General features: G+C 48.5%; 2 protein-coding genes across 2 annotated transcripts in view; one reads left to right on the top strand and one right to left on the bottom strand.

Moving 5' to 3' along the window:
* Positions 1-4,989: 4,989 nt before the first annotated feature.
* On the bottom strand, positions 4,990-10,384 carry tollip (toll interacting protein). Its single transcript, XM_084436775.1, has 6 exons — positions 10,237-10,384; positions 9,552-9,701; positions 8,519-8,701; positions 7,987-8,139; positions 7,795-7,879; positions 4,990-7,050 (listed from the first exon to the last, which is right to left on the bottom strand). Exons 1-6 carry the CDS (start codon positions 10,267-10,269, stop codon positions 6,824-6,826), a joined length of 831 nt encoding a protein of 276 aa, XP_084292901.1. The 5' UTR covers positions 10,270-10,384; the 3' UTR covers positions 4,990-6,823.
* Positions 10,385-11,083: 699 nt separating this feature from the next.
* Positions 11,084-22,006, top strand: part of ext2 (exostosin glycosyltransferase 2) — a 30,220-nt gene continuing 19,297 nt past the window's right edge. The window contains exons 1-8 of the mRNA XM_084436601.1: positions 11,084-11,208; positions 11,839-12,187; positions 13,402-13,625; positions 14,056-14,145; positions 16,875-16,991; positions 17,708-17,927; positions 18,308-18,447; positions 18,634-18,727. Of these exons, the coding sequence (XP_084292727.1) occupies positions 11,873-12,187; positions 13,402-13,625; positions 14,056-14,145; positions 16,875-16,991; positions 17,708-17,927; positions 18,308-18,447; positions 18,634-18,727 (1,200 nt within the window). The 5' untranslated portion in view covers positions 11,084-11,208; positions 11,839-11,872. The remainder of the gene's footprint in view (positions 11,209-11,838; positions 12,188-13,401; positions 13,626-14,055; positions 14,146-16,874; positions 16,992-17,707; positions 17,928-18,307; positions 18,448-18,633; positions 18,728-22,006) is intronic.

Genomic DNA, 22,006 nt, shown 5'->3' with positions numbered 1-22,006 from the left:
GCATCTGTTGTCACTATCCTGTTATATTAACACAGTTCTACCTAAAGTGAAGTTTATTCATTATTCTTGAGTAAATTGATTACTACATGAGAGTAGGCCTAATACAAATGTATTGATGTAATACAGTATAAAAATATACTACACAGTGATTGATGGGGACTCATTCGGTCACTGATCGGGTGCTCTAACCGCTGGGTTACCTGTCCTTCAGGGTATTTGAGGCATGCCACAAGGCTGTGTCTCCAGACGTATTCATCCAGACATGTCGCTCAGACCTGTGTAGCGGAGGAAACAACAGCTGCTCAAGCCTGGAGGCTTACGCCTCAGAGTGTTCCAATGCCGGCGTCTGCGTACACTGGAGGAATGCCACCAATGGGCAATGTGGTGAGCTGCACAGCAGGGGGCGCCAGACACCACAATGCACTGACCAAGGCACTCTCTGAATTGTCACTGATTTGTCTGCATTGTCATGGCGACACCGTCCTTCAGGCATCACTGAGCAGTGTTTTATTGGTTCAACATAAAAATACCATCAATACATTTTTCCCCCCTCTTGTCTGCAGAGGTTGTCTGCCCCAAGACTAAGGTGTACATGCCCTGTGGTCCAGCAGTCGAACCCACATGCAACACTATGTAAGCTGCCCTCTTTCCCTCCCTTGGACATGACTGAAACCTTCTTAAGCCATGTGTTCGATCATAACAAGACACTACCGCTGTCTGTGAAAATTAAACTTCCTTTCATCACCCCATTCTGTCCTGTCTTAGATACAATGAGAAGTATGGGACAAGTGGCACTCAACTCCCATCCAACAAAACCTCCATCTTGACCAATGAAACCTCCACCTCGACCAAGGAAGGCTGCTTCTGCCCGGCTGGGACAATCCTCTTCAACAGCTACTCTGATACCTGCGTCATTACCTGTGGTAAGACAGCGACTGTTGTATTGTGTTAGACTGGAGATCCACTTGTATGACAGTTCATAGATCTTGTATATCATATCTAGAGTCTAACACCAACTTTGAAAGAATTTGTGGAATCATATGGTAAATGGGTTGACATATTGATGTAACCTATTTGTTCACAACTACAGTAATGTATAATCGCACTGGAATAAAACCTAAACACTCGCACTCTCATATGTATCTCTCTCTCTCTCTCTCTCTCTCTCTCATCCCAGGTTGCACCGGGCCTGATGGCAAACCCGTGAAGGTAATAATGTCTCAGAGACAGATAGACATGCAGACAGACAGACTTCACTTTCTATACAGTGTCAGAGACAAGTGATGAGACACACATGGGTATCTTAAAGCAGAGCACATGATTACAATAACATCATCAACAAAGCGTTATCATACAAAACACCTGCACTTTGCTGTATATAACGCATATTGTTGTATATATCTGTTGTTGTTGGACGTCTTCCATGTTATGAGAGAGAGAGCCTTGCAAAAGCATTTCACTGTATTTAATACATGTGACAATAAAGTTGAACTTGAACCTGCACCTCACATTTGTGGTCAAGCTCACCAGCTTTGCTTGTCAGTCAGATTCGTTTGAAGGCCTCTCTAGCTGCCTATTCCGGACTCCCTCATAGAGACGCCAGCCTGACTCTCGCCTGTCCTGTCTCTCCTCCAGCCTGGTCACACGTGGACGAGCAATTGTGAGAACTGTACATGTGACAAGGACTCCATGAGTGTACAGTGCCAGCCAGTCACTTGTTCTCCCGCCGCCAACATCACTTGCTCTGAGCCTGGATACCAGGTGGTCAAAAAGACAGTTGACTGCTGCCAGACCTCGACCTGTGGTGAGAAATCATAGTCACTGTAGTTCTGGGCCGGCGTCGGCTTGAAGTGTCATAGTCAGATTTGGGGTCAGGGGTCATAGAAGGAGTAAGATGAGACCATCCTGATTTTCGCAAGCTCACATTCTGTTTCTCTCGCAAATCAGTCTGGATACTTTCTCCACAGAGATCCGTTTGTGTCAGATCAGAGTTCCCAGATGGTTATGTGAAGCAAACCAATGTGGCGTGTCAGGTTATAGGAGTGAGGTTGCGGTTGTTGTTTCCACTAACAGCCTATGGTTGGTCTGCTCCTCAACAGAATGTAACATCAAGCTGTGCCCCATTGTGAATGTAACCTGCCAAGTAGGCTTCCAGGTGGTGCTTACAACCAACTCTACCTGCTGCACTACCTACAAGTGTGGTAGGTCTATCACCTCGACGTAGGAGGCCCCCTAATTACATCCATAGGTGCCAGTATCTGGCCACGGACGGTGTGCTATCCTGTGTCTGATTCATCTTTGTGCTTCTCTCTTCAGTTCCCAAAGGCGTGTGTGTCCATGACAAAAAAGAGTACCAGGTAAGAGCTGAGTTGACATGAATGTGTTATAAACCCTGCTTCAGTTTTACACAGACTCAACAAGTAATTACTATTCAACTAAACGTCCAGCTGTAACTGCTGAATAGATCATCCTCCAATAACATGGTCAAAATATATGTTTATAAACAATGTTTGTGTCTGCAGCCGGGTTCTAAGGTTCCCAGTGGAAAGTGTGAGGAATGTTCCTGTGGATCTACCATCGACCCTGTCACCCAGCTGGACATAGTCACCTGTCAACCCATCACCTGTCACACCACCTGTTCTCCGGTAGATACCAGCCACAGTCAGCCAGCAGAGTTACCTGTCTAATCTGGCTCACAACCTGTCATTCACACGTGTGTGTGTGTGTGTGTGTGTGTGTGTGTGTGTGTGTGTGTGTGTGTGTGTGTGTGTGTGTGTGTGTGTGTGTGTGTGTGTGTTGTGTGTGTCTGTGTGTGTGTGTGTGTGTGTGTGTGTGTGTGTGTGTGTGTGTGTGTGTGTGCGTACATACTGTATGCGCTAATCATGCTTATCATCTCTTTCGCCTCTTCAGGGCTATGAGTACCAGACTGTACCTGGTCAGTGCTGTGGGAGGTGTGTTCAGAACAGCTGTGTGGTCATAATGCCAGGTAGCACCACACCGTCCCCTAAAGTGGTGACAACGGGCCAGACTACAGCAACTACAACGATTAGTAAGACTTCATCAACTACAAAGCCTTCAACATCACATCCATCAACAACTGCTAAAGTTGTCTCAACAACTAAACCAACTACCAAAACAACAACAACAACCGCCATACCACCACTAGCTATACTACTACTACTACTAAAGCCTTCATCAGCACGTCCATCAACAACTGCTCAAGTGTTCTCAACAGCTAAACCAACTACCACAACAACAACAACCACTGTACCCCAAACTGCCGTTGTTGGAACAACTACAACCCAAGCTGAAACTACAACCAAGGGACCAAACACACACATTATCCGGGTCAGTACATGATTCCTGATTCTCTGACCATGGTGTGTGTGTGTGTGTGTGTGTGTGTGTGTGTGTGTGTGTGTGTGTGTGTGTGTGTGTGTGCACCTGTCTGATGTCCTGATCCTGCTCCTCTGTGTTTCCTCTAGGTGAATGAGACATGGACAGTCCCTGGTGATAAATGTGTGAAATACACATGCAAGGTCATCAACGGCCACTACGTTCCTATAGAGGTGAAAACACAATGTCCTCCATTCTTCCCAGAGGCCTGTGTTCCAGTGAGTATTCTACTGGGATGTTTGATACTACCAGAGGTTAGATGAACAGCGTTATCTGCCAGAACTCAATTAATGTTTATTCATTTTAATGTCCTCTGTCCTCTCCTCTCTTCCAGGGCACAGAGACCACTGATGCCAGTGGATGCTGCAGGTCCTGTAAGTCAACTATCTAGAACCACTAAAAAAAGACCACAAAACTGTAGTTATATTTTTAGTGTTTCTCATACATCCTAACCCACGTTCCGTGTTCTGCCTCAGGCAAACCCCGCACCTGTGAGGTCAAGACGACCAAGACCCACCTGCTGGTGAATGGCTGTAACTCCACCCTGCCTGTGGAGATCACTTCCTGCGCTGGAGCCTGTCAGTCGTCCTCCATGTAAGTCCTCTACTGCAGCTACAGACCACATTGGAGCCGCCGGTCCCCTGTTCTGGGCTCTCAGTAGCTGATGCAAAGGTTTCAGCCAGCCAGCCAATTAGCCCCTTATGAAATCTGACTGGTGTGTTCTGTTGCCCCATTGTAGTTCCAAGCCATAAAATTGTCTCTTTCTCCTGTGTGTGTGTGCGTGTGCGCGCGTGTGTGAGTGTGTTGTATGTGTATGTGTTCATGTGTGTGTGTGTGTGTGCGCAGGTATTCTGTGGAGGCTAACAAGGTAATGCACCACTGCTCATGTTGCCAGGAGGCCAGCACCAGTCAGAGGCAGGTCCAGCTAAAGTGCCAGAATGGCACCACGGTCACACACACCTACATCCACATCGACGCCTGCTCCTGCCACATCACCGAATGTGAGAGCGCAGCCAAGCGAAAGTCCGTCGTGGGGAGGCGCTAAGAACAGACCTCTGGACAGGCATTCAATGTTTGACCCTCGATTGACCAAGTCTACAGTATAGTTCTTGGTAGCGGGGGTATTAGTTAAACACTAATTTAACACCAGTTTAATTTCATTCATTCATTCAAGCTTTATTTATACTCGGAATTACAGTAGTTATAGACTTATAACTTATAGTTATATTCATTTGCAGTGTTGCCGAGTAATTACATAGCATTTATCAACATCAAGAAACTTTCTTTCAAGATTTCAGTAAATTGGATATATAGTAAAAATGTGTATAGTTGTAGTCTTTAATAAAGAATAGCAACATCAAGTCCAAATGTGTCTGCCTGTTGGCTCTTCGAGCGGTTGTCTCATCCTAACATTACTACTTAGGGATTCCATGGCCTAAGAAGTTGGCTAAAGACTGGGTGTGGACAGTATGAGTACAATAGTGCTGATATGTATATTTAATGAACTAGCAGTAGGGTAGAGGTATACACAACCAGACAAACACAGATAAACTTTGTAGATAAACATTTAATTTCCACAATTTATCGAAGAAATGTATCGAAGAAAACAAGAGCAGGTCATATTGCGAACACAGTGCAACGTCAAAGAGCTCCAACCATTCAACCAAGACGAACCAGAGATGCTTTAGCATGTGATACTGGTCATGGGGTCATGACATGAGCAGATATCTGCTCAGGATGCCATGAGATCACATGAACATGATAGAATGATAAGACACTTGATAGTACAGACCATGGAATTCAGTTCCTTCACTCAAGTTCATTACCACACACATGCCATTGAGCACACCAGAACAACGTGAGGTGTGTTCCAAATGCAGCCAGCCATGTTAAATGTTTGGGGGCCAGACAGAGAGAGGTGTAGTTTTAGTAAATCAAAGTGCTTGTTGTGTCTCTGGGAAGTGTGTGTGTGTGGGGAGGGGGCGGGGGATAAGACTGGTTTGTTAGATGCAATAGTAGCACAATATAGAAGTGTCAATCAAACTGCAGTGCCTGAACACAGGAGTTACCGTCTAAGTTGCGGTATACAGCAGCCTAGATACATACTGCATGACACAGGGAGCATCATGGCCTGGACACAGAAGAATCTGAACTACTACTAGTACTAATGCATCACACCAGAAACAGCAAAGGATATTTCCTTGGAAAAATATATGCACATATTTGAAGATTACACAAATATAAATATCAAATCAACATCTGAATCAGACCTTTGGCAAACGGCAACATTCAATACCGCATATTGAAATTAGCAGACAGCAGTCTCCTCTGAAAGAGGACAGCAACAGTTACAACTTCTCGCTGTGTGAATCAAAAGAGAATTTAGTAATTTCACCGTATTGGAAAAAGCCATATGATCCAAGGTGGACGAACAACAACAATACAGCTTCACAGCCGACATATTCAGAGATGAACACGGAAAAGGGTGATGTTCAAAGGTTCGTCCATCTCTGTGGGTTTGTCTCACCTCTCGTTACTCTGTGGAGATCAGTGCTGCTCTAATGCGTCATCCAAATGTGACATCAATGTGATAATGCATTTTAACATTACTTTTCCACCCCCTATTTGGAAACGACTGTTGGCAACGCATCGGTATCAGAACTAGGCCACTGATGTGTGGAGAAGTGCAGATGACTTTTAGCTGCTGATCTGAGGGACGTCGTTGCTTCTCAACCTCCTGCAGGGATTGGCTGAGAGGCTCTACGCAGATCTGCATTAATAAGTCCTCTTTACCCTACCAATCACTTAAGACATATATCTTATATCTTCAAAATAACTTATCTTTTCAACATATAGAACTATATATTTATACAGATGTATCACTCACAGAGTTGCGGGTACTGGTCGACACACACATACACAGGGAAGACACGCTGGGAGCTCTCAACCAGTCTGAGACCAACTATGCTTCCTCCTCCCTGACCAAGCATTGCATCATAACCAGGTGACCTTTGACCCCACCTAGTCCAGTGGAATGTAACACCGGGAGGTCGTCGAGACGTCACAACGACCCCCAGGCAGCGAACCCAGCCTGGGTTACAAGCTAAATAGGTGCGTCATTGGTGTCTTATGGACATGGGTTCTAATCTCTGTGCTTCATGAAACAGACGGGCAGGAATTCTAACCAGATAATGCATGGATGTGAGACAGCCCAGATATGCAAAGCTGAGTATTTGTTTTAAAGTTGTAAAAGTGTGGGACAGTTGAGAGCTAGCAGGCCTGAGTGTGTGTGTATATACAGTCCGTACATGCTGGGAGGGGAGGGGGGCTGTAGCTCAGTGGTGGGCAATGTTCAGGCCAGACTGACGCTCCTGCCCGCGTTGTGCCGCCGTGACCAGCAGGTGGAGCCGCCCCTGCAGTGGTGCCACTACAGCTCCTCGGCCATCTGCAGGAGAGAGTTGATGGCGGCATCTTTGTTGCCCTGCTGGGCCTCGATGACGGTGCGGATCACCTCGGGGTCCAGGTTAGGGAACATGTCCTGCAGAGCCTTCAGGTCCTCCTCGCTGACCGGGCCCCCCTGGGAGTGGGGGGCTGCGCTGGGCGCTGCTGGCATCCCCATGGGCACCATGCCCTGGTTGTACACTGTGGGCACTCCTGGGAGATGGGGAGAGAACAAGAGGGGGTGAGCATTAATCTAGCCTGGCTCAACGCATGGAGGTTTTCAAGATAATCCTCTCATTGGCACAGTTCCAACGGCACCAATTAGATCCAATCCTCCAACACTATTTCGCAAGGGCACCATTGAAAAAAAAACAACAAAAAAAACAAGCCTAGTGCCGCCCAAGACGATTGTGATTGGTTTAAAGAAACACAAGTGTCTTTTCCACCTTATCTCAGAATGATAATCGGGTGCAGCCTAACCCTTCTACAGCACTGGTCGCTGGAACAGCGAAACGAAATGTGGAGAAAGGTCTGCCTATGCAAGGCTAGCTTTAATCTGATATAGCTCTACTCTATAGTTCTTAGTCTTGCACATAGGGAAGTCGAGGTTCTATAGTCCCGTGACTGGACAAAATGGTAAATGGTAAATGGACTGCACTTATATAGCACTTTTATCCAAAGTGCTTTACAATGAAGGCCTCTCAATCACACATTCACACACACATACACACACCAATGGTGTCAGCTGCCATGCAAGGTGCTAGCCTGCTCATTGGGAGCAATTTGGGGTCTAGTGTCTTGCTCAAGGACACCTCAACATGTGGTCAGGAGGAGCTGGGATTCGAACCGCCGACCCTACGATCATTGGACCTAGTTCTACCTCCTGAGCTAAAGCCGCCCCATGCAAAATGGAGGGGAGCATGTGACCTGTATGTGTGGCTGTGTGTTACCTCTTACCCGAGATGGGGACGTATCCCACCCCCTGCTGGTAGACGGTGGGCATGAGGACGACAGGCTGAGGTATCATTCCAGCTGGCATGGACTGGTGTAGCGAGAGATGGAGAATATGGAAAAAGTGAATACACTTCAATCAATCAGGTCATGTGTATGTTATGCGTGTTGTGTATCAAGCGTGTGTGGTGAACTCACAGCGAAAGACATAACGAGGTTGATCATGCCCTCCTTGTCGTCTCCCTGGCGACCGCTGAGGCTGAACCACTCATCGACCACATTTCCCTCCCGTAGGCCTTCAGGGATGGTCACATGGGTCCACGCTATCCGGTCGTCCATGGAGAACGCCCGCTGGAGGACGACAAAGCAACGTGGGTGTCAACACTCATCTATCCATCTGTAATTGAGTTGAATTGGTTAAACTCACTCCTCAGTATAAATACTGCCCTCTCACGCCCTCGAAGAGCTAGCTTTTCGATGGATTAACTGATTAGCGGTGTTTATGAGAGGTGGTCATGTGCGTTCGCAAATCAGAGGACCCGGGCTCAATCCCAGTGTGGGCAAGTTGGGGGACGGGACACCCGTTAGATATCTATGCTCCCATCCATCCCTGATTCTAGCAGAACGCCACACATCAACATCTCCAGTAAGGTGCTATCCCTACATTCCTGTTAAAGTGATCCCCTGATAATCTCTAGCCCCGCCCCTCCGTGCTGCCCCGCCGCCTCACCTCGTCGAAGATCTCCAGGTAGAAAGAGTCGACCCCCGGGGGAACTGTGCACTGGATCACCTTGTTCCAGCGCGGGTTCTTGGCGCCGTTGTGAGCCGTGGGCGTCTCGTAGACGGCGTAACCCAGGCGAACCCGGCAGTAGGGGTCCATACGGGTCATCCCATAGTTCTTAGCCAGCTTGGCCTGGATAAAAGAAGGGGGGGGTTCAGGGAAAACTGAGGAGACACCTGCAAAGCCTTCAATTACCCCCCCACACACTGCTCAACCACATATGATGATTACTCAAAGGCCCCAACTTTTTAAATCAGGGGTAGGCAAACTAAGGCACGCGTGCCACCATAGGCACACGGCAGCCTAATCATTGGCACACTGGCACTCAAGAGAAATGTTCAAGTGTTCCATCAGCTGCATTTCTAATCCCCTCTTCAACAGCCATTGGCTGTTGCTCGCAATGCACATGCGCGCTGTCTTATTTTGATTAACGGTACGGCCTCCTGCTTATGTTTCCCGCAGGAATCTCAGTGATCGTTTCATGATGGCTTCCCCACTAGCTAAAAAAAAAGCTAACGCAAAGGAGGTCCAGGCATTCAGAGTTTGGTTTTGTCCTTCAGGACCGTGCTGTGTGTACTTTATGGTTTGAAAATGTTGTTTGCCGAACATTGAGTGTTAAGTGCCACTTTGGGACCAAGTACAAGAAAACCTTCAAAGATCAGGTAGACAAGGCAGAATCCATAAAACTTGCCTTGTCCAGCTATGGGAAGCAGGCCAACATTCACACACCCCTCATAACGGAGCGTAGCAAAGGAAAGCAAGGCCAGGGATCACACTGACTGGTAGACAGGCATCTGTTGATTTGCAGTAGCCTACACAAGGCTTGGCAACTCAAATGTGGATGTTTTCATGAGGATGACAGCACCCTTGTATAGTAGCCTACATAGCCAAGAAGCTATTTCTGTTTGATACACTTTATGTTTTCAAGATGGTGCCACTCGAGCTCTCTCTTAGTCCCCCCCCCCCCCCAGCGTTTCCATACCTGCACCACGGTGATGCTGAGCCTGCCCACGGTGCCTATTGACCCGCCGTACTGCAGCTGCTGAGCGGCCTGGGCATCCAGCTGCACCTGCTGCTGCTGCTGGGTGGGAGCTATGCGCAGGAAGTCCTGGGGCAGCTCCCCGATGTACACCTGACCACGACACACATGAACACGGTGAGACGGAGCACTGTCTGGTGCTACCAGACTGACCTCGTGAGTAAACGTTAGCCAACGCCCATTTCACATATTATTCCAGTTAAGACGTAATTGGCTTGCTAACTGGCTCATGTTCCGCAAATATCCTCTAAATACGGCCAACTATTTAGCTGGCTAACGTTAGTGCTAGATAACGTTACATCCCTATTTAATGACTAACAGTTAGTACTAGTGCTAGCTAATTAACTAGCGAACATAGACATAGCACTAGCTAGCTAGCTAGATGAGCTTCGGAGCTACATTCAGTTGAATCAAATAAGCCAGATAGCGAGCTAACTGTGGGCGTTTAGCCACCTAACTACAGTAGCTAATTTATTGAATCACAGCACAGTTCCCAAGTGAAGTGGTGTTAGCCATGGCTAGCTAAAATAACTTGCGTTTAGGCTAGTCGGCATATAGCTAGCTAACGTCACGCTAGCTAACACAAGTAGGCGCGTCGAAACCACAACTCTTTGCTATCTCCGTGTACCTGGCCTCGTTGGGTGCTAATTGTAGTTGCCATATCGATCAGAAGCGTTTTAATGTCAAAAACGCTATCGACGATTAACTCTTCTGAGTTAAAACGACCGAGTAAAAATGTAAACAACTGAATAGCCAAGGAATACTTGGGGTAGGCTTATTAGTCCAATCGTATTACGCCACCAATCCTGTGTTCAAAGATCAGCTGACTGGCTGACTTCACTCAATGCACGCCAGTTTTCTATTCCCGGGTAGCCCGCCTCAGATAGATATAACCATTTTATACAGAAACACATTTATTTATTTATTTTATATATATATATATATATATATATATATATAAAAGAGGCTACAACTCCGTCTCCATCCACCCGGGGGGATACGCAAATCGATGTAACTATCGACCATTTCCCCAGATCAATAAAACTAGGGAGTAGTTAGGCGTACGAGAGTTGTTCCAGCTACACCACCGGGGTGACTCGTCGACTGGTAGTGGCTAGTTCCCATAAACGCAGAAACCGGTCAAGCCTCAACCCTAAACTTAACCCTAACCTTAGCCCAACCCTAAACTTAACCCTAACCTTAGCCCAACCCTAAACTTAACCCTAACCTTAGCCCAACCCTAAACTTAACCCTAACCTTAGCCCAACCCTAAACTTAACCCTAACCTTAGCCCAACCCTAAACTTAACCCTAACCTTAGCCCAACCCTAACCTTAGCCCAACCCTATACCTAACCTTAAACGGCCTCTGAACTAGCCTTTACCATAGTCTACCGGGCCGCGCGGTGGCGGTGCTGTACATGCCGCGCATTGTCGCCCACCTGAAGAAGCGAAGAAGAAGAAAAGTCACTTCCGCAAATCAGGTCGCTACACGACAACATTTTTAGCCAGCTACGTCTGAATTATCCGATTTACGTCTATACATTAAGCGGCTATGAATTGATACAGTGTAGTCGACTTCTCTCCCGGTCAAACGTAAAGGTACATTAAATCAAATTGACTGAAAGTAACATCGCTCAGACATTTTAGCTACTGGCTATCTAGCTAGAACTAGCTGGCTAACCCGTCCTTAGTTAGCCACATAACAAGCTAGTATGCTTTGTTATTGATTATGTGGACAGGTGTTCTCAACATTATATATTTATTATTCCTAGATTGCTAGTTAGCTGTGTCACTTTTCAATGTAAACGTACTGCTGGATGACTGCTAACTAGTAGCTCTCTAACGTCACATGCTTTGATGGTCTGAAGTCAACGCTAGAGCAGATCATCAGCTTGCCAGCTACTAGCTATGCAGACACGTTAGCTAGATCAGCTGTTGTTTGGTTGTACGCAGTCACTTGCCCAGTGTTAGAAGGGCTTTTCATAGGTTTAGGGTGGCATTCTCTGAAAGCTTGCTCTGAAAAAAAATGCTTGGTGTTTTCTTATTTCAATGCCTACGTTATGAACTGATTTAATGTTGTCCTTGACATAATAATGCTTTAGCTGTTGTTTTTTTTAGCTAGATGAGACTGTTAGCTAAAATGAGAGACAGCATAGCAAGAGAAACATCCTGGACCCCAATCTCACATCAAAGCCTAGCTTGCTAACGTTCCTCTCCAACCCCTCTCAGTGGCTGATTGGAGTGGAGCCAGACTGGACTCAGCATGTGTGCGGCTGGGAAGTACAGTTCTCGGGGCCCAGCTCTGATCCCGCGGATGAAGACCAAACACAGGATCTACTACATCACCCTCTTCTCCGTGGTCCTCCTGGGCCTCATCGCCACAGGCATGTTCCAGTTCTGGCCGCACTCCATCGAGTCCACGGCAGACTGGAGCCTGGACAAGCGCAGCGTCCACGACTCCCCCCTCGTCCGGCTGCCCGTCTCCAGCCCCATCCCAGAGAGGGGGGACCTCAGCTGCAGGATGCACACCTGCTTTGATGTGTACCGGTGTGGCTACAACCCCAAGAACAGAATCAAGGTGGGCTCAGTACTCAGGTGCATCTCAGTACTAGGGGTCGGCCGACATGTTTTTTTTTCTGGGCCAATGCAGATTATTAGTAATCAAGGAGGCCGATAACCGATATTTGGAACTGATATACATTTGCAGTAAAATGAAAAGCCTGTGTTAAAATGTAGAATAACAAACTCCAACACCTAACTTTGTTGAAATGTCTTTAAGCATGAAGCATAATAGCTATAAGCGCAGTAATGTTAGTCTAGTAGCCTCACTTTTAATATTTTGCTAAACATTGCAAACAGCTCAGAATATCCAATTTGAAACCAAATTCACCTTGCATGTGCGACTGGGTGGCTAACGTTAGTGGACATTATCTATCTCATCAACATTGTGCTGATCTAACAAGCTTAATGGATAGTAGCTACACATAACTATAAACTCACAAGCAAGATCTAGAAAAGGTTCCATAAAGAAAGTTGAGCAATGTGATGAGCAAGTTTCAGTCAACCGCACAGAACAATACTTTGTCTAACGTAGCCTATCAATGTCGTTATAGTTAACTGCAACAAAGTGCATTATCCGGGCATTTTCAGTGTTACTGGGAAATTGATAGCATTGGATCATAAGATTGTGGTGTTTTTGCAACTTCAGTGTTGAGGATTGTCATGTTTATTGCACTTCGGCTTTCAAGTATCTTACCTTCGAAACCCACAGCTCTCTCGCTTCACGTTGCTGCTTTTCTGCCCGTTCCTCATCTGTGCCTGCCTGTAGCCTGCCTGGCACGGTAGCCTTAAGTGTTGATTGGTTACCCTTCACGAGTAATAACAGCCTATCAGATAGTGCTGTGGGTGGACATTGCTCGAGAACACAGGGTGGTGACAGCCAGAGACGCGGTGGTTTCAATGTTTTATCGGCAATTGGATAAAGAAAATGCCAGTACAGATAATTGAAAAAATGCAGAATATTGGCCCGATAATCATCCGGTCGACCGCTACTCAGTACCTTGGAGCTCATTACTGTTAGGCTACATCTTCTACGTTTGCTAGACCTCTTTGCGTATAGTCTCTTCCTTTGCCGATAAGCCCAAGATTGTTATGGTGTGGTAACTTGGATGGTTAAACAGGTTTTGTGTTCAACACCAACATCATGGAATAGAATCAAGTTTGGGCAAGGAGCAAGAATATGGAATTATAATAAGCTATTGTATTGACTTTTTTTCTCCTCTTAAATTGCAGGTGTACATCTACCCTCTGCAACGTTTTGTGGACGAGGTGGGCGTTCCCATTAGCAGCACAGGGCTGTCACGGGAGTACAACGACTTGCTGAGCGCCATCTCCGACAGCGACTTCTACACCGACGACGTCACCAGGGCGTGCCTGTTCGTCCCCTCCATCGACGTGCTCAACCAGAACTCCCTGCGAATCCGCGAGACGGCACAGGCTCTCGCTATGCTCCCTAGGTAATCCTCTCCTTTCCTCTCCTCTGTTCTGCTCTCCTCTCCTCTGCTGTTTTTTCCTCCCCTCCCCTCTCCTCACCTCGCCTCTCTTCCCCTCCATTCTTCTCTTCTCCTCTCCTCCCCTCTGCTCCACTCCCTTCTCCTCTCCTCTGCTCTGCCCTACCCAAGGCTCTCCTCTCCTCTCCTCTCCTCTCCTCTCCTCTCCTCTCCTCTCCTCTCCTCTCCTCTCCTCTCCTCTCCTCTCCTCTCCTCTCCTCTCACCATATCTCCTCAGCTCTGCGTTGCATGTGAGATTTCTAAGCTTTCCACTATTCTCAGATATCTCTTTGACAGTATATCTGTGATGTCCTGGAATTCTAAATACTGCTGTTCAATGTTGGGTATCCGACCCCCATGTAACCCCTGACAACCACCTGTGTCTGTCTGTTTCCAGGTGGGACAAAGGAATGAACCACCTGCTTTTCAACATGTTGCCTGGAGGACCTCCAGATTATAACACTGCGTTGGATGTACCTAGAGACAGGTATTTATTTTATTTAGTTTACTTGTACAGGGACAATGCACACCAATCAACATTACTGTAAATGTGCCAGTTTTAGCTGTGTGGCTAGTTTTCAACTGCAGTCCATGGATAGTTCCGGATAAAAACATAATTAAAATAAACACTATGAAGACAAAATAACAGAGGTATAACTACTACTTACTCCCCAGTTGAATCAAACACATTTTCTTCACAAAGGTGCACCATTCAGACCACTAGAGGGAGGTATGGTAATAGATTATTGTCAGGACTCAGGAGTGAAACTCTTTAGGTGCAAGTTATCCTTCAACGCACAGTTCCAAGAAAGAAACGTCTTATCAAACATATCAACAGGCGATACACATATAATACGCTCAGACATTATCGACACATGGTACATTGGATTAGGTTGGTCCAGCTGTTGGTACATTCAAAGCAACAACACTTCGGCTAAACCCTTTCTATCATTTGTTCAGTATAAAATTATATTTTTCAGTGTGTTCAGTGATTCTTTCCACACATATGTAATAGGCCTCATTTTCTCTGATACTTAAGATATTCACATTTGATTCAGTCTGGCATCTCCCAAAGCCCGCCATGATTAAGTGAGACGTGAAGGCTCCATTTAAACTCCAGATAAAGTCTGAAAAGTTGATCAAGATGAACGTGCTGCTTGGCAGTAGTCAGTACTAGGTGACAGAAGCAGTACTAGGTGACTGAAGCAGTGGTCAGTACTAGGTGACAGAATCAGTACTAGGTGACTGAAGCAGTGGTCAGTACTAGGTGACAGAAGCAGTACTAGGTGACTGAAGCAGTGGTCAGTACTAGGTGACAGAAGCAGTACTAGGTGACAGAAGCAGTAGTCAGTACTAGGTGACAGAAGCAGTACTAGGTGGCTGATGCAATGGTCAGTACTAGGTGACAAAAGCAGTACTAGGTGACAAAAGCAGTACTAGGTCACAGAATCAGTACTAGGTGACTGAAGCAGTGGTCAGTACTAGGTGACAAAAGCAGTACTAGGTGACGAAAGCAGTACTAGGTCACAGAATCAGTACTAGGTGACTGAAGCAGTGGTCAGTACTAGGTGACAGAAGCAGTAGTCAGTACTAGATGACAGAAGCAGTAGGTGACAGAAGCAGTAGTCCGTACTAGGTGACAGAAGCAGTAGTCCCTACTAGGTGACAGAAGCAGTTGTCCGTACTAGGTGACAGAAGCAGTAGTCCGTACTAGGTGACAGAAGCAGTAGTCAGTACTAAGTGACTGAAGCAGCGGTGGCCTTGAGCAGACAGACTTGTATCTAGTGTGGAGCAGGCCAGACTCCCATGTTCCCCAGCCAGGCTCTTGGCTGCTGTCGGCTCCGAGGTGGAAGAAGAAGGTGGGTTTTATGAACAGACGGCCCTGAGACCAGGAACACTTATCTGGAGCTGAGGGGAATTTCCTGGGCTCATCCAGCTGTGCTCCATTTGGCGTGGGGCCTCATCGGAACCATGTGTGTGTGTTGTGTGTGTGTTGTGTATGTGCGTGCTGTGTGTGTGTTTCAGACAACTTACTTCCTTGTATGCAGGGGAGACATAATGAAAGCTTGTGCAGTTCTCGTGTACCTCAGAGCACTGAATATGTGTGTGTCCATGTGTGTACCTCACAGTGCTGAATATATGTGTGCCTGTGTGTGTCAGAGCGCTGAATAGTTGTGTCCATGTGTGTGCCTCAATGTGCTGAATATATATTATGTGTGCCTGTGTGTGTGTCAGAGCGCTGAATAGGTGTGTGTCGGTGTGTGTGCCTCAGAGCGCTGAATAGATGTGTGTCCGTGTGTGTGCCTCAGAGCACTGAATAGGTGTGTGTCGGTGTGTGTGCCTCAGAGCGCTGAATAGGTGTGTGTCCGTGTGTGTGCCTCAGAGCGCTGAATTGGTGTCTCTCTGTTAGGCCTGGGTATTGATTCGAATTTTAATAATTGATTTGATTCCGATTCACAAGGTTCAGAATCGATTATCACGATTCGATTCGATTAGTGTTACTAAAACCTTGCTGTAACCTTAATTACATGACTGCCAAGTTATGCACCACATCAATACTAGGGCTGGGTATCGATACTGATTTCCAAAAATGAATGAATCATTGAATGAATGAATGAATGAACTATTCATCCCTTAATTTATTCATTCATTCATTAAATAAAAGATCGATTTTGGGATTCATGAATCGATTCAGTATCGATTAATCGATTTTTTAAACCCAGACCCACTCTGTGTGTGTGTGTGTGTGTGTGTGTGTGTGTGTGTGTGTCTAAGAGCGCTGAATGTGTGTGTGCGTGTGTGTGTCTCAGAGCGCTGAATATGTGTCTTTGTGTGTGTGTGTGTGTGTGTGTGTGTCCCAGAGCGCTGAATATGTGTATTTCTGTGTGTGTGTGTGTGTGTGTGTGTGTGTGTGTGTGTCTCAGAGTGCTGAATGTGTGTGTCCGTGTGTGTACCTCTACCTCTAGTATGTGTATCTGCATGTGTACCTCAGAGCGCTGAATATGTGCGTGCGTGTGTGTGTCTGTGTGTGTGTGTGTGTGTGTGTGTGTGTGTGTGTATGTGTGTGTGTGTGTGTGTGTGTGTGTGTGTACCTCAAAGTGCTGAATATGCATGTGTCCCTGTGGGTGTGTGTCTCAGAGCGCTGAACATGTGTGTGTCCATGCGTGTGTGTCTCAGAGCGCTGACCATGTGTGTGTCCGTGTGTGCGTTTCTCAGAGCGCTGCTCGCCGGTGGAGGTTTTTCCACGTGGACGTACCGCCAGGGTTATGACGTCAGCATCCCCGTGTACAGCCCACTGTCGGCGGACGTGGAGCTGCCCGAGAGGCAGCCTGGGTGAGCTCGGCCCCGACGGCACACACTTCTACAGCAGTACACACCCACCTCCACGCCCTGGACCTCCACAGCAGTCCGGTCACCTCCGCTCTACGTCTCTCCACTTTGGGTCTGGATCGCTTTAGATCCTCCAGGCGTCTCACAACGTTATCCCTGCTTTCTCTCCTGTCTGTCCTCCTGTCTGTCTGTCTTCCCTCCTGTCCTCCTGTCTGTCCTCCTGTCTGTCTGTCTTCCCTCCTGTCCTCCTGTCTGTCCTCCTGTCTGTCCTTCTGTCTGTCTGTCCTTCTGTCTGTCTGACCTCCTGTCTGGCTGTCCTCCTGTCTGTCTCTCCTCCTGTCTGTCCTCCTGTCTGTCTGTCTTCCCTCCTGTCCTCCTGTCTGTCCTCCTGTCTGTCCTTCTGTCTGTCTGTCCTCCTGTCTGGCTGTCCTCCTGTCTGTCTCTCCTCCTGTCTGTCTTCCCTCCTGTCCTCCTGTCTGTCCTCCTGTCTGTCCTTCTGTCTGTCTGTCCTCCTGTCTGGCTGTCCTCCTGTCTGTCTGTGTCCTCCTGTCTGTCCTCCTGTCGATCTGTGCTCCTGTCTGTCTCTCCTCCTGTCTGTCTGTGTCCTCCTGTCTCTCCTCCTGTCTGTCTCTCCTCCTGTCTGTCCTCCTGTCTGTCTCTCCTCCTGTCTGTCCTCCTGTCTGTCTCTCCTCCTGGCTGTCCTCCTGTCTGTCCATCAGGCCCCGGCGGTACTTCATCCTGTCATCTCAGACGGCCATCCACCGGGAGTACCGGGCCGAGCTAGAGCGTCTGAAGGAGGAGAACGGCGAGGCCCTGCTCCTCCTGGACAAGTGCAGCAACCTCTCCCAGGGCTCCTCCTCCTCCTCCGCCGCCGCCAACGCCTCCAACCGCAAACGCTGCTACAAGGGCCAGGTGTTCGACTACCCTCACATCCTTCAGGTGAGACACACACACAGCATGGATGTCTCAGTCACCGCCTGCTCAGAGCTTGTCTCCAGCATGCCGCTGTCCTTGCCTGTGTAGACAGGAAGTAATTTTGTCCTACCTGGCGTGTGACGGACGGGAGAGACGGGGGGCGGGGGAGTGGCAGAGGGCTGGACTCCCAGGGTGGGAGGAGGGTGGGTCGGATCCTGGGTGGTTGTCTTAGCAGTCTGTTCTTATTCAGTGGCGTTACTTGACTAGATTTAGTCTGATATCTACCGGGCTACGTTCGACAGCGTGGATCCGGTCTGAGCCCTGCGTCGTATGTGTGTCGTGTGTGCGTGTGTGTGCGTGCGTGCGTATGTGTGTGTGCGTGTGTGTGCGTGTGTGTGTACCAGGAGTCGTCGTTCTGCGTGGTCCTGCGCGGGGCCCGGCTGGGCCAGGCAGCCCTGAGCGACGTCCTACAGGCCGGCTGTGTGCCCGTCATCCTGGCCGACTCCTACATCCTGCCCTTCTCTGAGGTCCTGGACTGGAAGAGGTACAGGAACACCCCCCAACACACAGCCAACAAGACCACTCTGTTGTTGTTGATCAGTTTGTACTTGGGATTGGATAGGAATGGTCTCAAGTCAAATTCGTTGTTTGTTCATCTGTGTTTGTGTGCGTGTGTGTGTGTGTGCGTGTGTGCGTGTGTGCGTGCGTGCGTGTGTGTGTGTGTGTACAGGGCATCAGTGTTCATTCCAGAGGAGAAGCTGGCAGAGATGTACACCATACTGAAGAGCATCCCTCACAGACAGGTGGAGGAGATGCAGAGACAGGTAACGGCGACGCGTCATACTAAACACACACTCGCGCGCACGCACACACACACACTGCCTCCCCAGAACTGACCTATTCCATCTCGGGTGTCTCAAAACACGTGGTTACACACATCCTCTTAGTAGAGATGGGACCGATCCGGTATGGGGATCTGGTTACGATCCAGACGTGGTTCACGGGTCGGGTATCTGCCTGACGTCACCGATCCATCTACCGGTCCAGATGAAGTGAAAGTTCTCCGGTATTCATTCATTCATTCAATCATAGACTATGATTCACATTTCCCTCAGTCCAGCGTTTAGTTCACTGAACTAGCTTACCTTTTCAGACCGTTCGCTTATGTTTGCAAACGTTTGGCAAACGTTTAAAATGGTTTGCAAGGAACGTTCACGAGTGAAAGCGAAAGTCTCGAGTTGCATGCGCAGCTCAGGTTGGTTACACCAGTCGGTGGCGGAGGATTTCCAAAAGCAAATGCACCTTTTTGGCAATATTTCGGATTCAAACCCAAAGCTAATAGGGAACCTGATAACGTTAATGAGGCAACCGGTAAACTAGAGCCATTTCTCCCTCTCCTCACTCTTGTCGTGTCACAGTGAAAGATGGATCGGTGCATCTACCTCTGCTCCGCCTCCAGAGGAAGGGGTGTCGGAAGAAGAGCGCGTCCGTCGGCGCTCCCGGGTTAACACGGTGTGAAGGGGAGGTCAGAGAGAGTTGTGACTTTAGCTCTCACATTCCAGTCTGGTCTCTCCTCCTCAGCCCAGCGTCCCCCCCCCCCCCTTGCTAAGCCAGACAGACGTCCTCCTGGTGTAAACCAGAATCCAGGTGGTCTGTGTTCACAGTGGACCCACGCGGACTAGAGTGTCTCTCTTTTTGTCAGATGGAGAACGCCGCCCAAATTTACCCAGTCCAGATTTAACAAAAAAAAAAAAGCTCTTACATTGATTGCGCAGTGTTGATTTTAGTCACGGTGAAATGAATGACAGAACAGCTCTCTCTCTCTCTCTCCCCCCCCCCCTCTCTCTCTCCTGGCTTCTCCATCTTCTCTTCATTCAGTAGCTGGGCTGAGCCACAATAAACAGAGGTGAAAGTGGCTATGAGAGAGCGACAGCGCTTCAAGCTGTTTCTCATTCCCTTGTATCAACCCCGGTCCATTAACCAATTAGACTGGCCAAACAGACGTGGTGGAAGCAGGGCTCAGAGACAGAGCCGGGGGTCGGGTTACACCTGCCCGGGGCCCGGCCCGGCCCTCTGAGCGTCCTCTGGTTCTCTTCTCTGGTCTGGTGTGCCGCTAGCGTAGCCGTGCGGGTCGGGAATGCTCGTTCTCCGTCTGCTCCGTCTACGCTGTGTCTCGAGCGTGGGGTCAGAGGAGGCGGGGGTACGGGACGTCGGCTGGGTCATCCTCCACACTGACGGCAGACCCGGCCGAGTCCCTTTCTCGATCAGAAGCGGATGGTGTTGGGTAGGTCGGTTAAAAGACAGTGGTCACGTGAGGTGATGGCTGGGTGTGGAGGCGGGGTGTGTGTGAAGGTGGAAGGTGCGAGGGTCAGCGCTGGTCCGTGTGGCCCGGGGTTGCGTGTCTGTGGAGGCTGCTGGACAGATCGTGGGGGGGTGGAGGGTGTCGAGGGTCAGTCCAGCCCGGTCGGGTGTGAGGGTGGGTCGGGCTCGTCTGCACACAAAGGCCCATCCTGTTCAGGATTTATGGGGTGCTGGAGGGCCCATTCCATATCAGTCCACACCGGCGCACATCTGGAGGGACTCCTGACCCCCCCCCCCCCCAACACTGACACATCACACTCCACAGGAAGGGGACAGTGGGATGACTGAGCTGAGCCAAGACTACCGCCTCTCTAAGGTCCGGATAGACTTGCGTTCTAGTTAATGGAACCTTGTACGGCCGTGCGCGGTTGTCTCTCTTCAACCCCCGTGTACACAGGGTTTAGTCTATTGAGACGCACAGTCAGCCTCTTTCACAAAGAGGCCCTGTGAAAAAAGAACATTCAACAATGGTGACATACAATGAACGCTGCTTATGAAACCAAAATTAAATCAATAGAGCGGGGGGAAAAAAACGAATTATGGAAAAGAGTATAGAATAGGCGTACAAAACGCGCGTGATATGGAGCTTAAAACATTCCTTTTTATACAATTTTGATAGTAATACTATTGATGTATTTACATAGTTTACCCAATAGAGGGCCCAGCTGTCTTTCCTTCCTCGGTGGGTGTAGTTTCCTGTCTCACTACTTTGTGCACGGCGGACTTTTCTGAAGATGTGAAGTTTCTCTCGCAGCGAGGAAGGCCCAAGACAAGTCCTTATTAGTATATATCCTGGCTGTCGGTCATCAGCCTACAGTAGTTTACTCTTACTGGTGAATGAATACCTGATCCACCTCTTTCTTCCAGCCTGGTTCAGCCTCACAGGGCCAGCGGACTGGCTGATTCTTTCAAGTCGCAGAGGAGTGAGAGGGAACGAGTCTGACACACGAGATTTTGCTCGGGCCGGAATGGTTACCCTAAGCCTTCAGTAGCCGGCAGCATCAATCCAGAAAACTCATTTTCAAATTTGATGAGGCAGTGTGGGCAGCATCAATGTAATTCACAAATTGCGGGCTAAGTGCTAAACAGCTGCTAGATGTTAGCAGTGGTCAGCGCGGGCTTCTGGGCCGTGTTCTACCCAGTGGCTCCCCAGAGCCTAGTTTGGGTCAGACCCTCAGAATACAAGACATGCATGCCTTTGTTAGATCAGCCGGGCCGGTCGGTATCGTTCAATCACAGGGGGCTGCAGCCGGCACTCAGCCAGCCAATCACGGGGCTGCAGCCTGCACTCAGCCAGCCAATCACGGGGCTGTAGCCAGCACGGCTCATGTAATCCTGTCTTACCCCCCCACCCAGCCCAACAGCAGTTGATTGACGGTGTGGTCAAACCAGGGAGAGAGAGGGTGGACTGGGAAGTAGTGCCCTGTCAAGTTTGTTTTTTGCTCAGTGTACTAAGCTCTTTCTCCAGATAGGTATAAACATGTAGGTATATTAATAGCAAGATTAGACAGTTATGGCTACAGAATGAGTACTGTTAGGTGCAGGACAGGTTCATTGCCTGCTCAATGAGAAGGAGACCTCTTAATTAGCTCTCGTACGTTTGAGGAGGTGTTTTTCCCCCCTCTTGATATTTGTGACCAGGGGAATGAGCTATGAAGCGCTGCTCAAGCCTCTTCCTCTCCTACCACTCCATCTCTTCTTCCCTCATAAAAATTCCTGCAGGCGCTGGGGGGGGGGGGGGG

This window comes from Borostomias antarcticus (genome assembly GCF_949987555.1).
Source record: "Borostomias antarcticus genome assembly, chromosome: 4".
Lineage (NCBI taxonomy): Eukaryota > Metazoa > Chordata > Actinopteri > Stomiiformes > Stomiidae > Borostomias > Borostomias antarcticus.
The sequence above is the reverse complement of the archived record's forward strand: the minus strand, read 5'-3'. Positions and strand labels throughout refer to the sequence as shown.

Bases quoted from the DNA above. Each gene is read 5' to 3' on its own strand.
- tollip (XM_084436775.1), bottom strand. From the start codon at position 10,269: ATGGCAACTACAATTAGCACCCAACGAGGCCAG. The intron at 8,702-9,551 runs GTATGGAAACGC...TCTTTTATCCAG, and splicing joins TCAGCATCACCGTGGTGCAG to GCCAAGCTGGCTAAGAACTA. The intron at 7,880-7,986 runs GTGAGTTCACCA...TCGCTACACCAG, and splicing joins ACCTCGTTATGTCTTTCGCT to TCCATGCCAGCTGGAATGAT.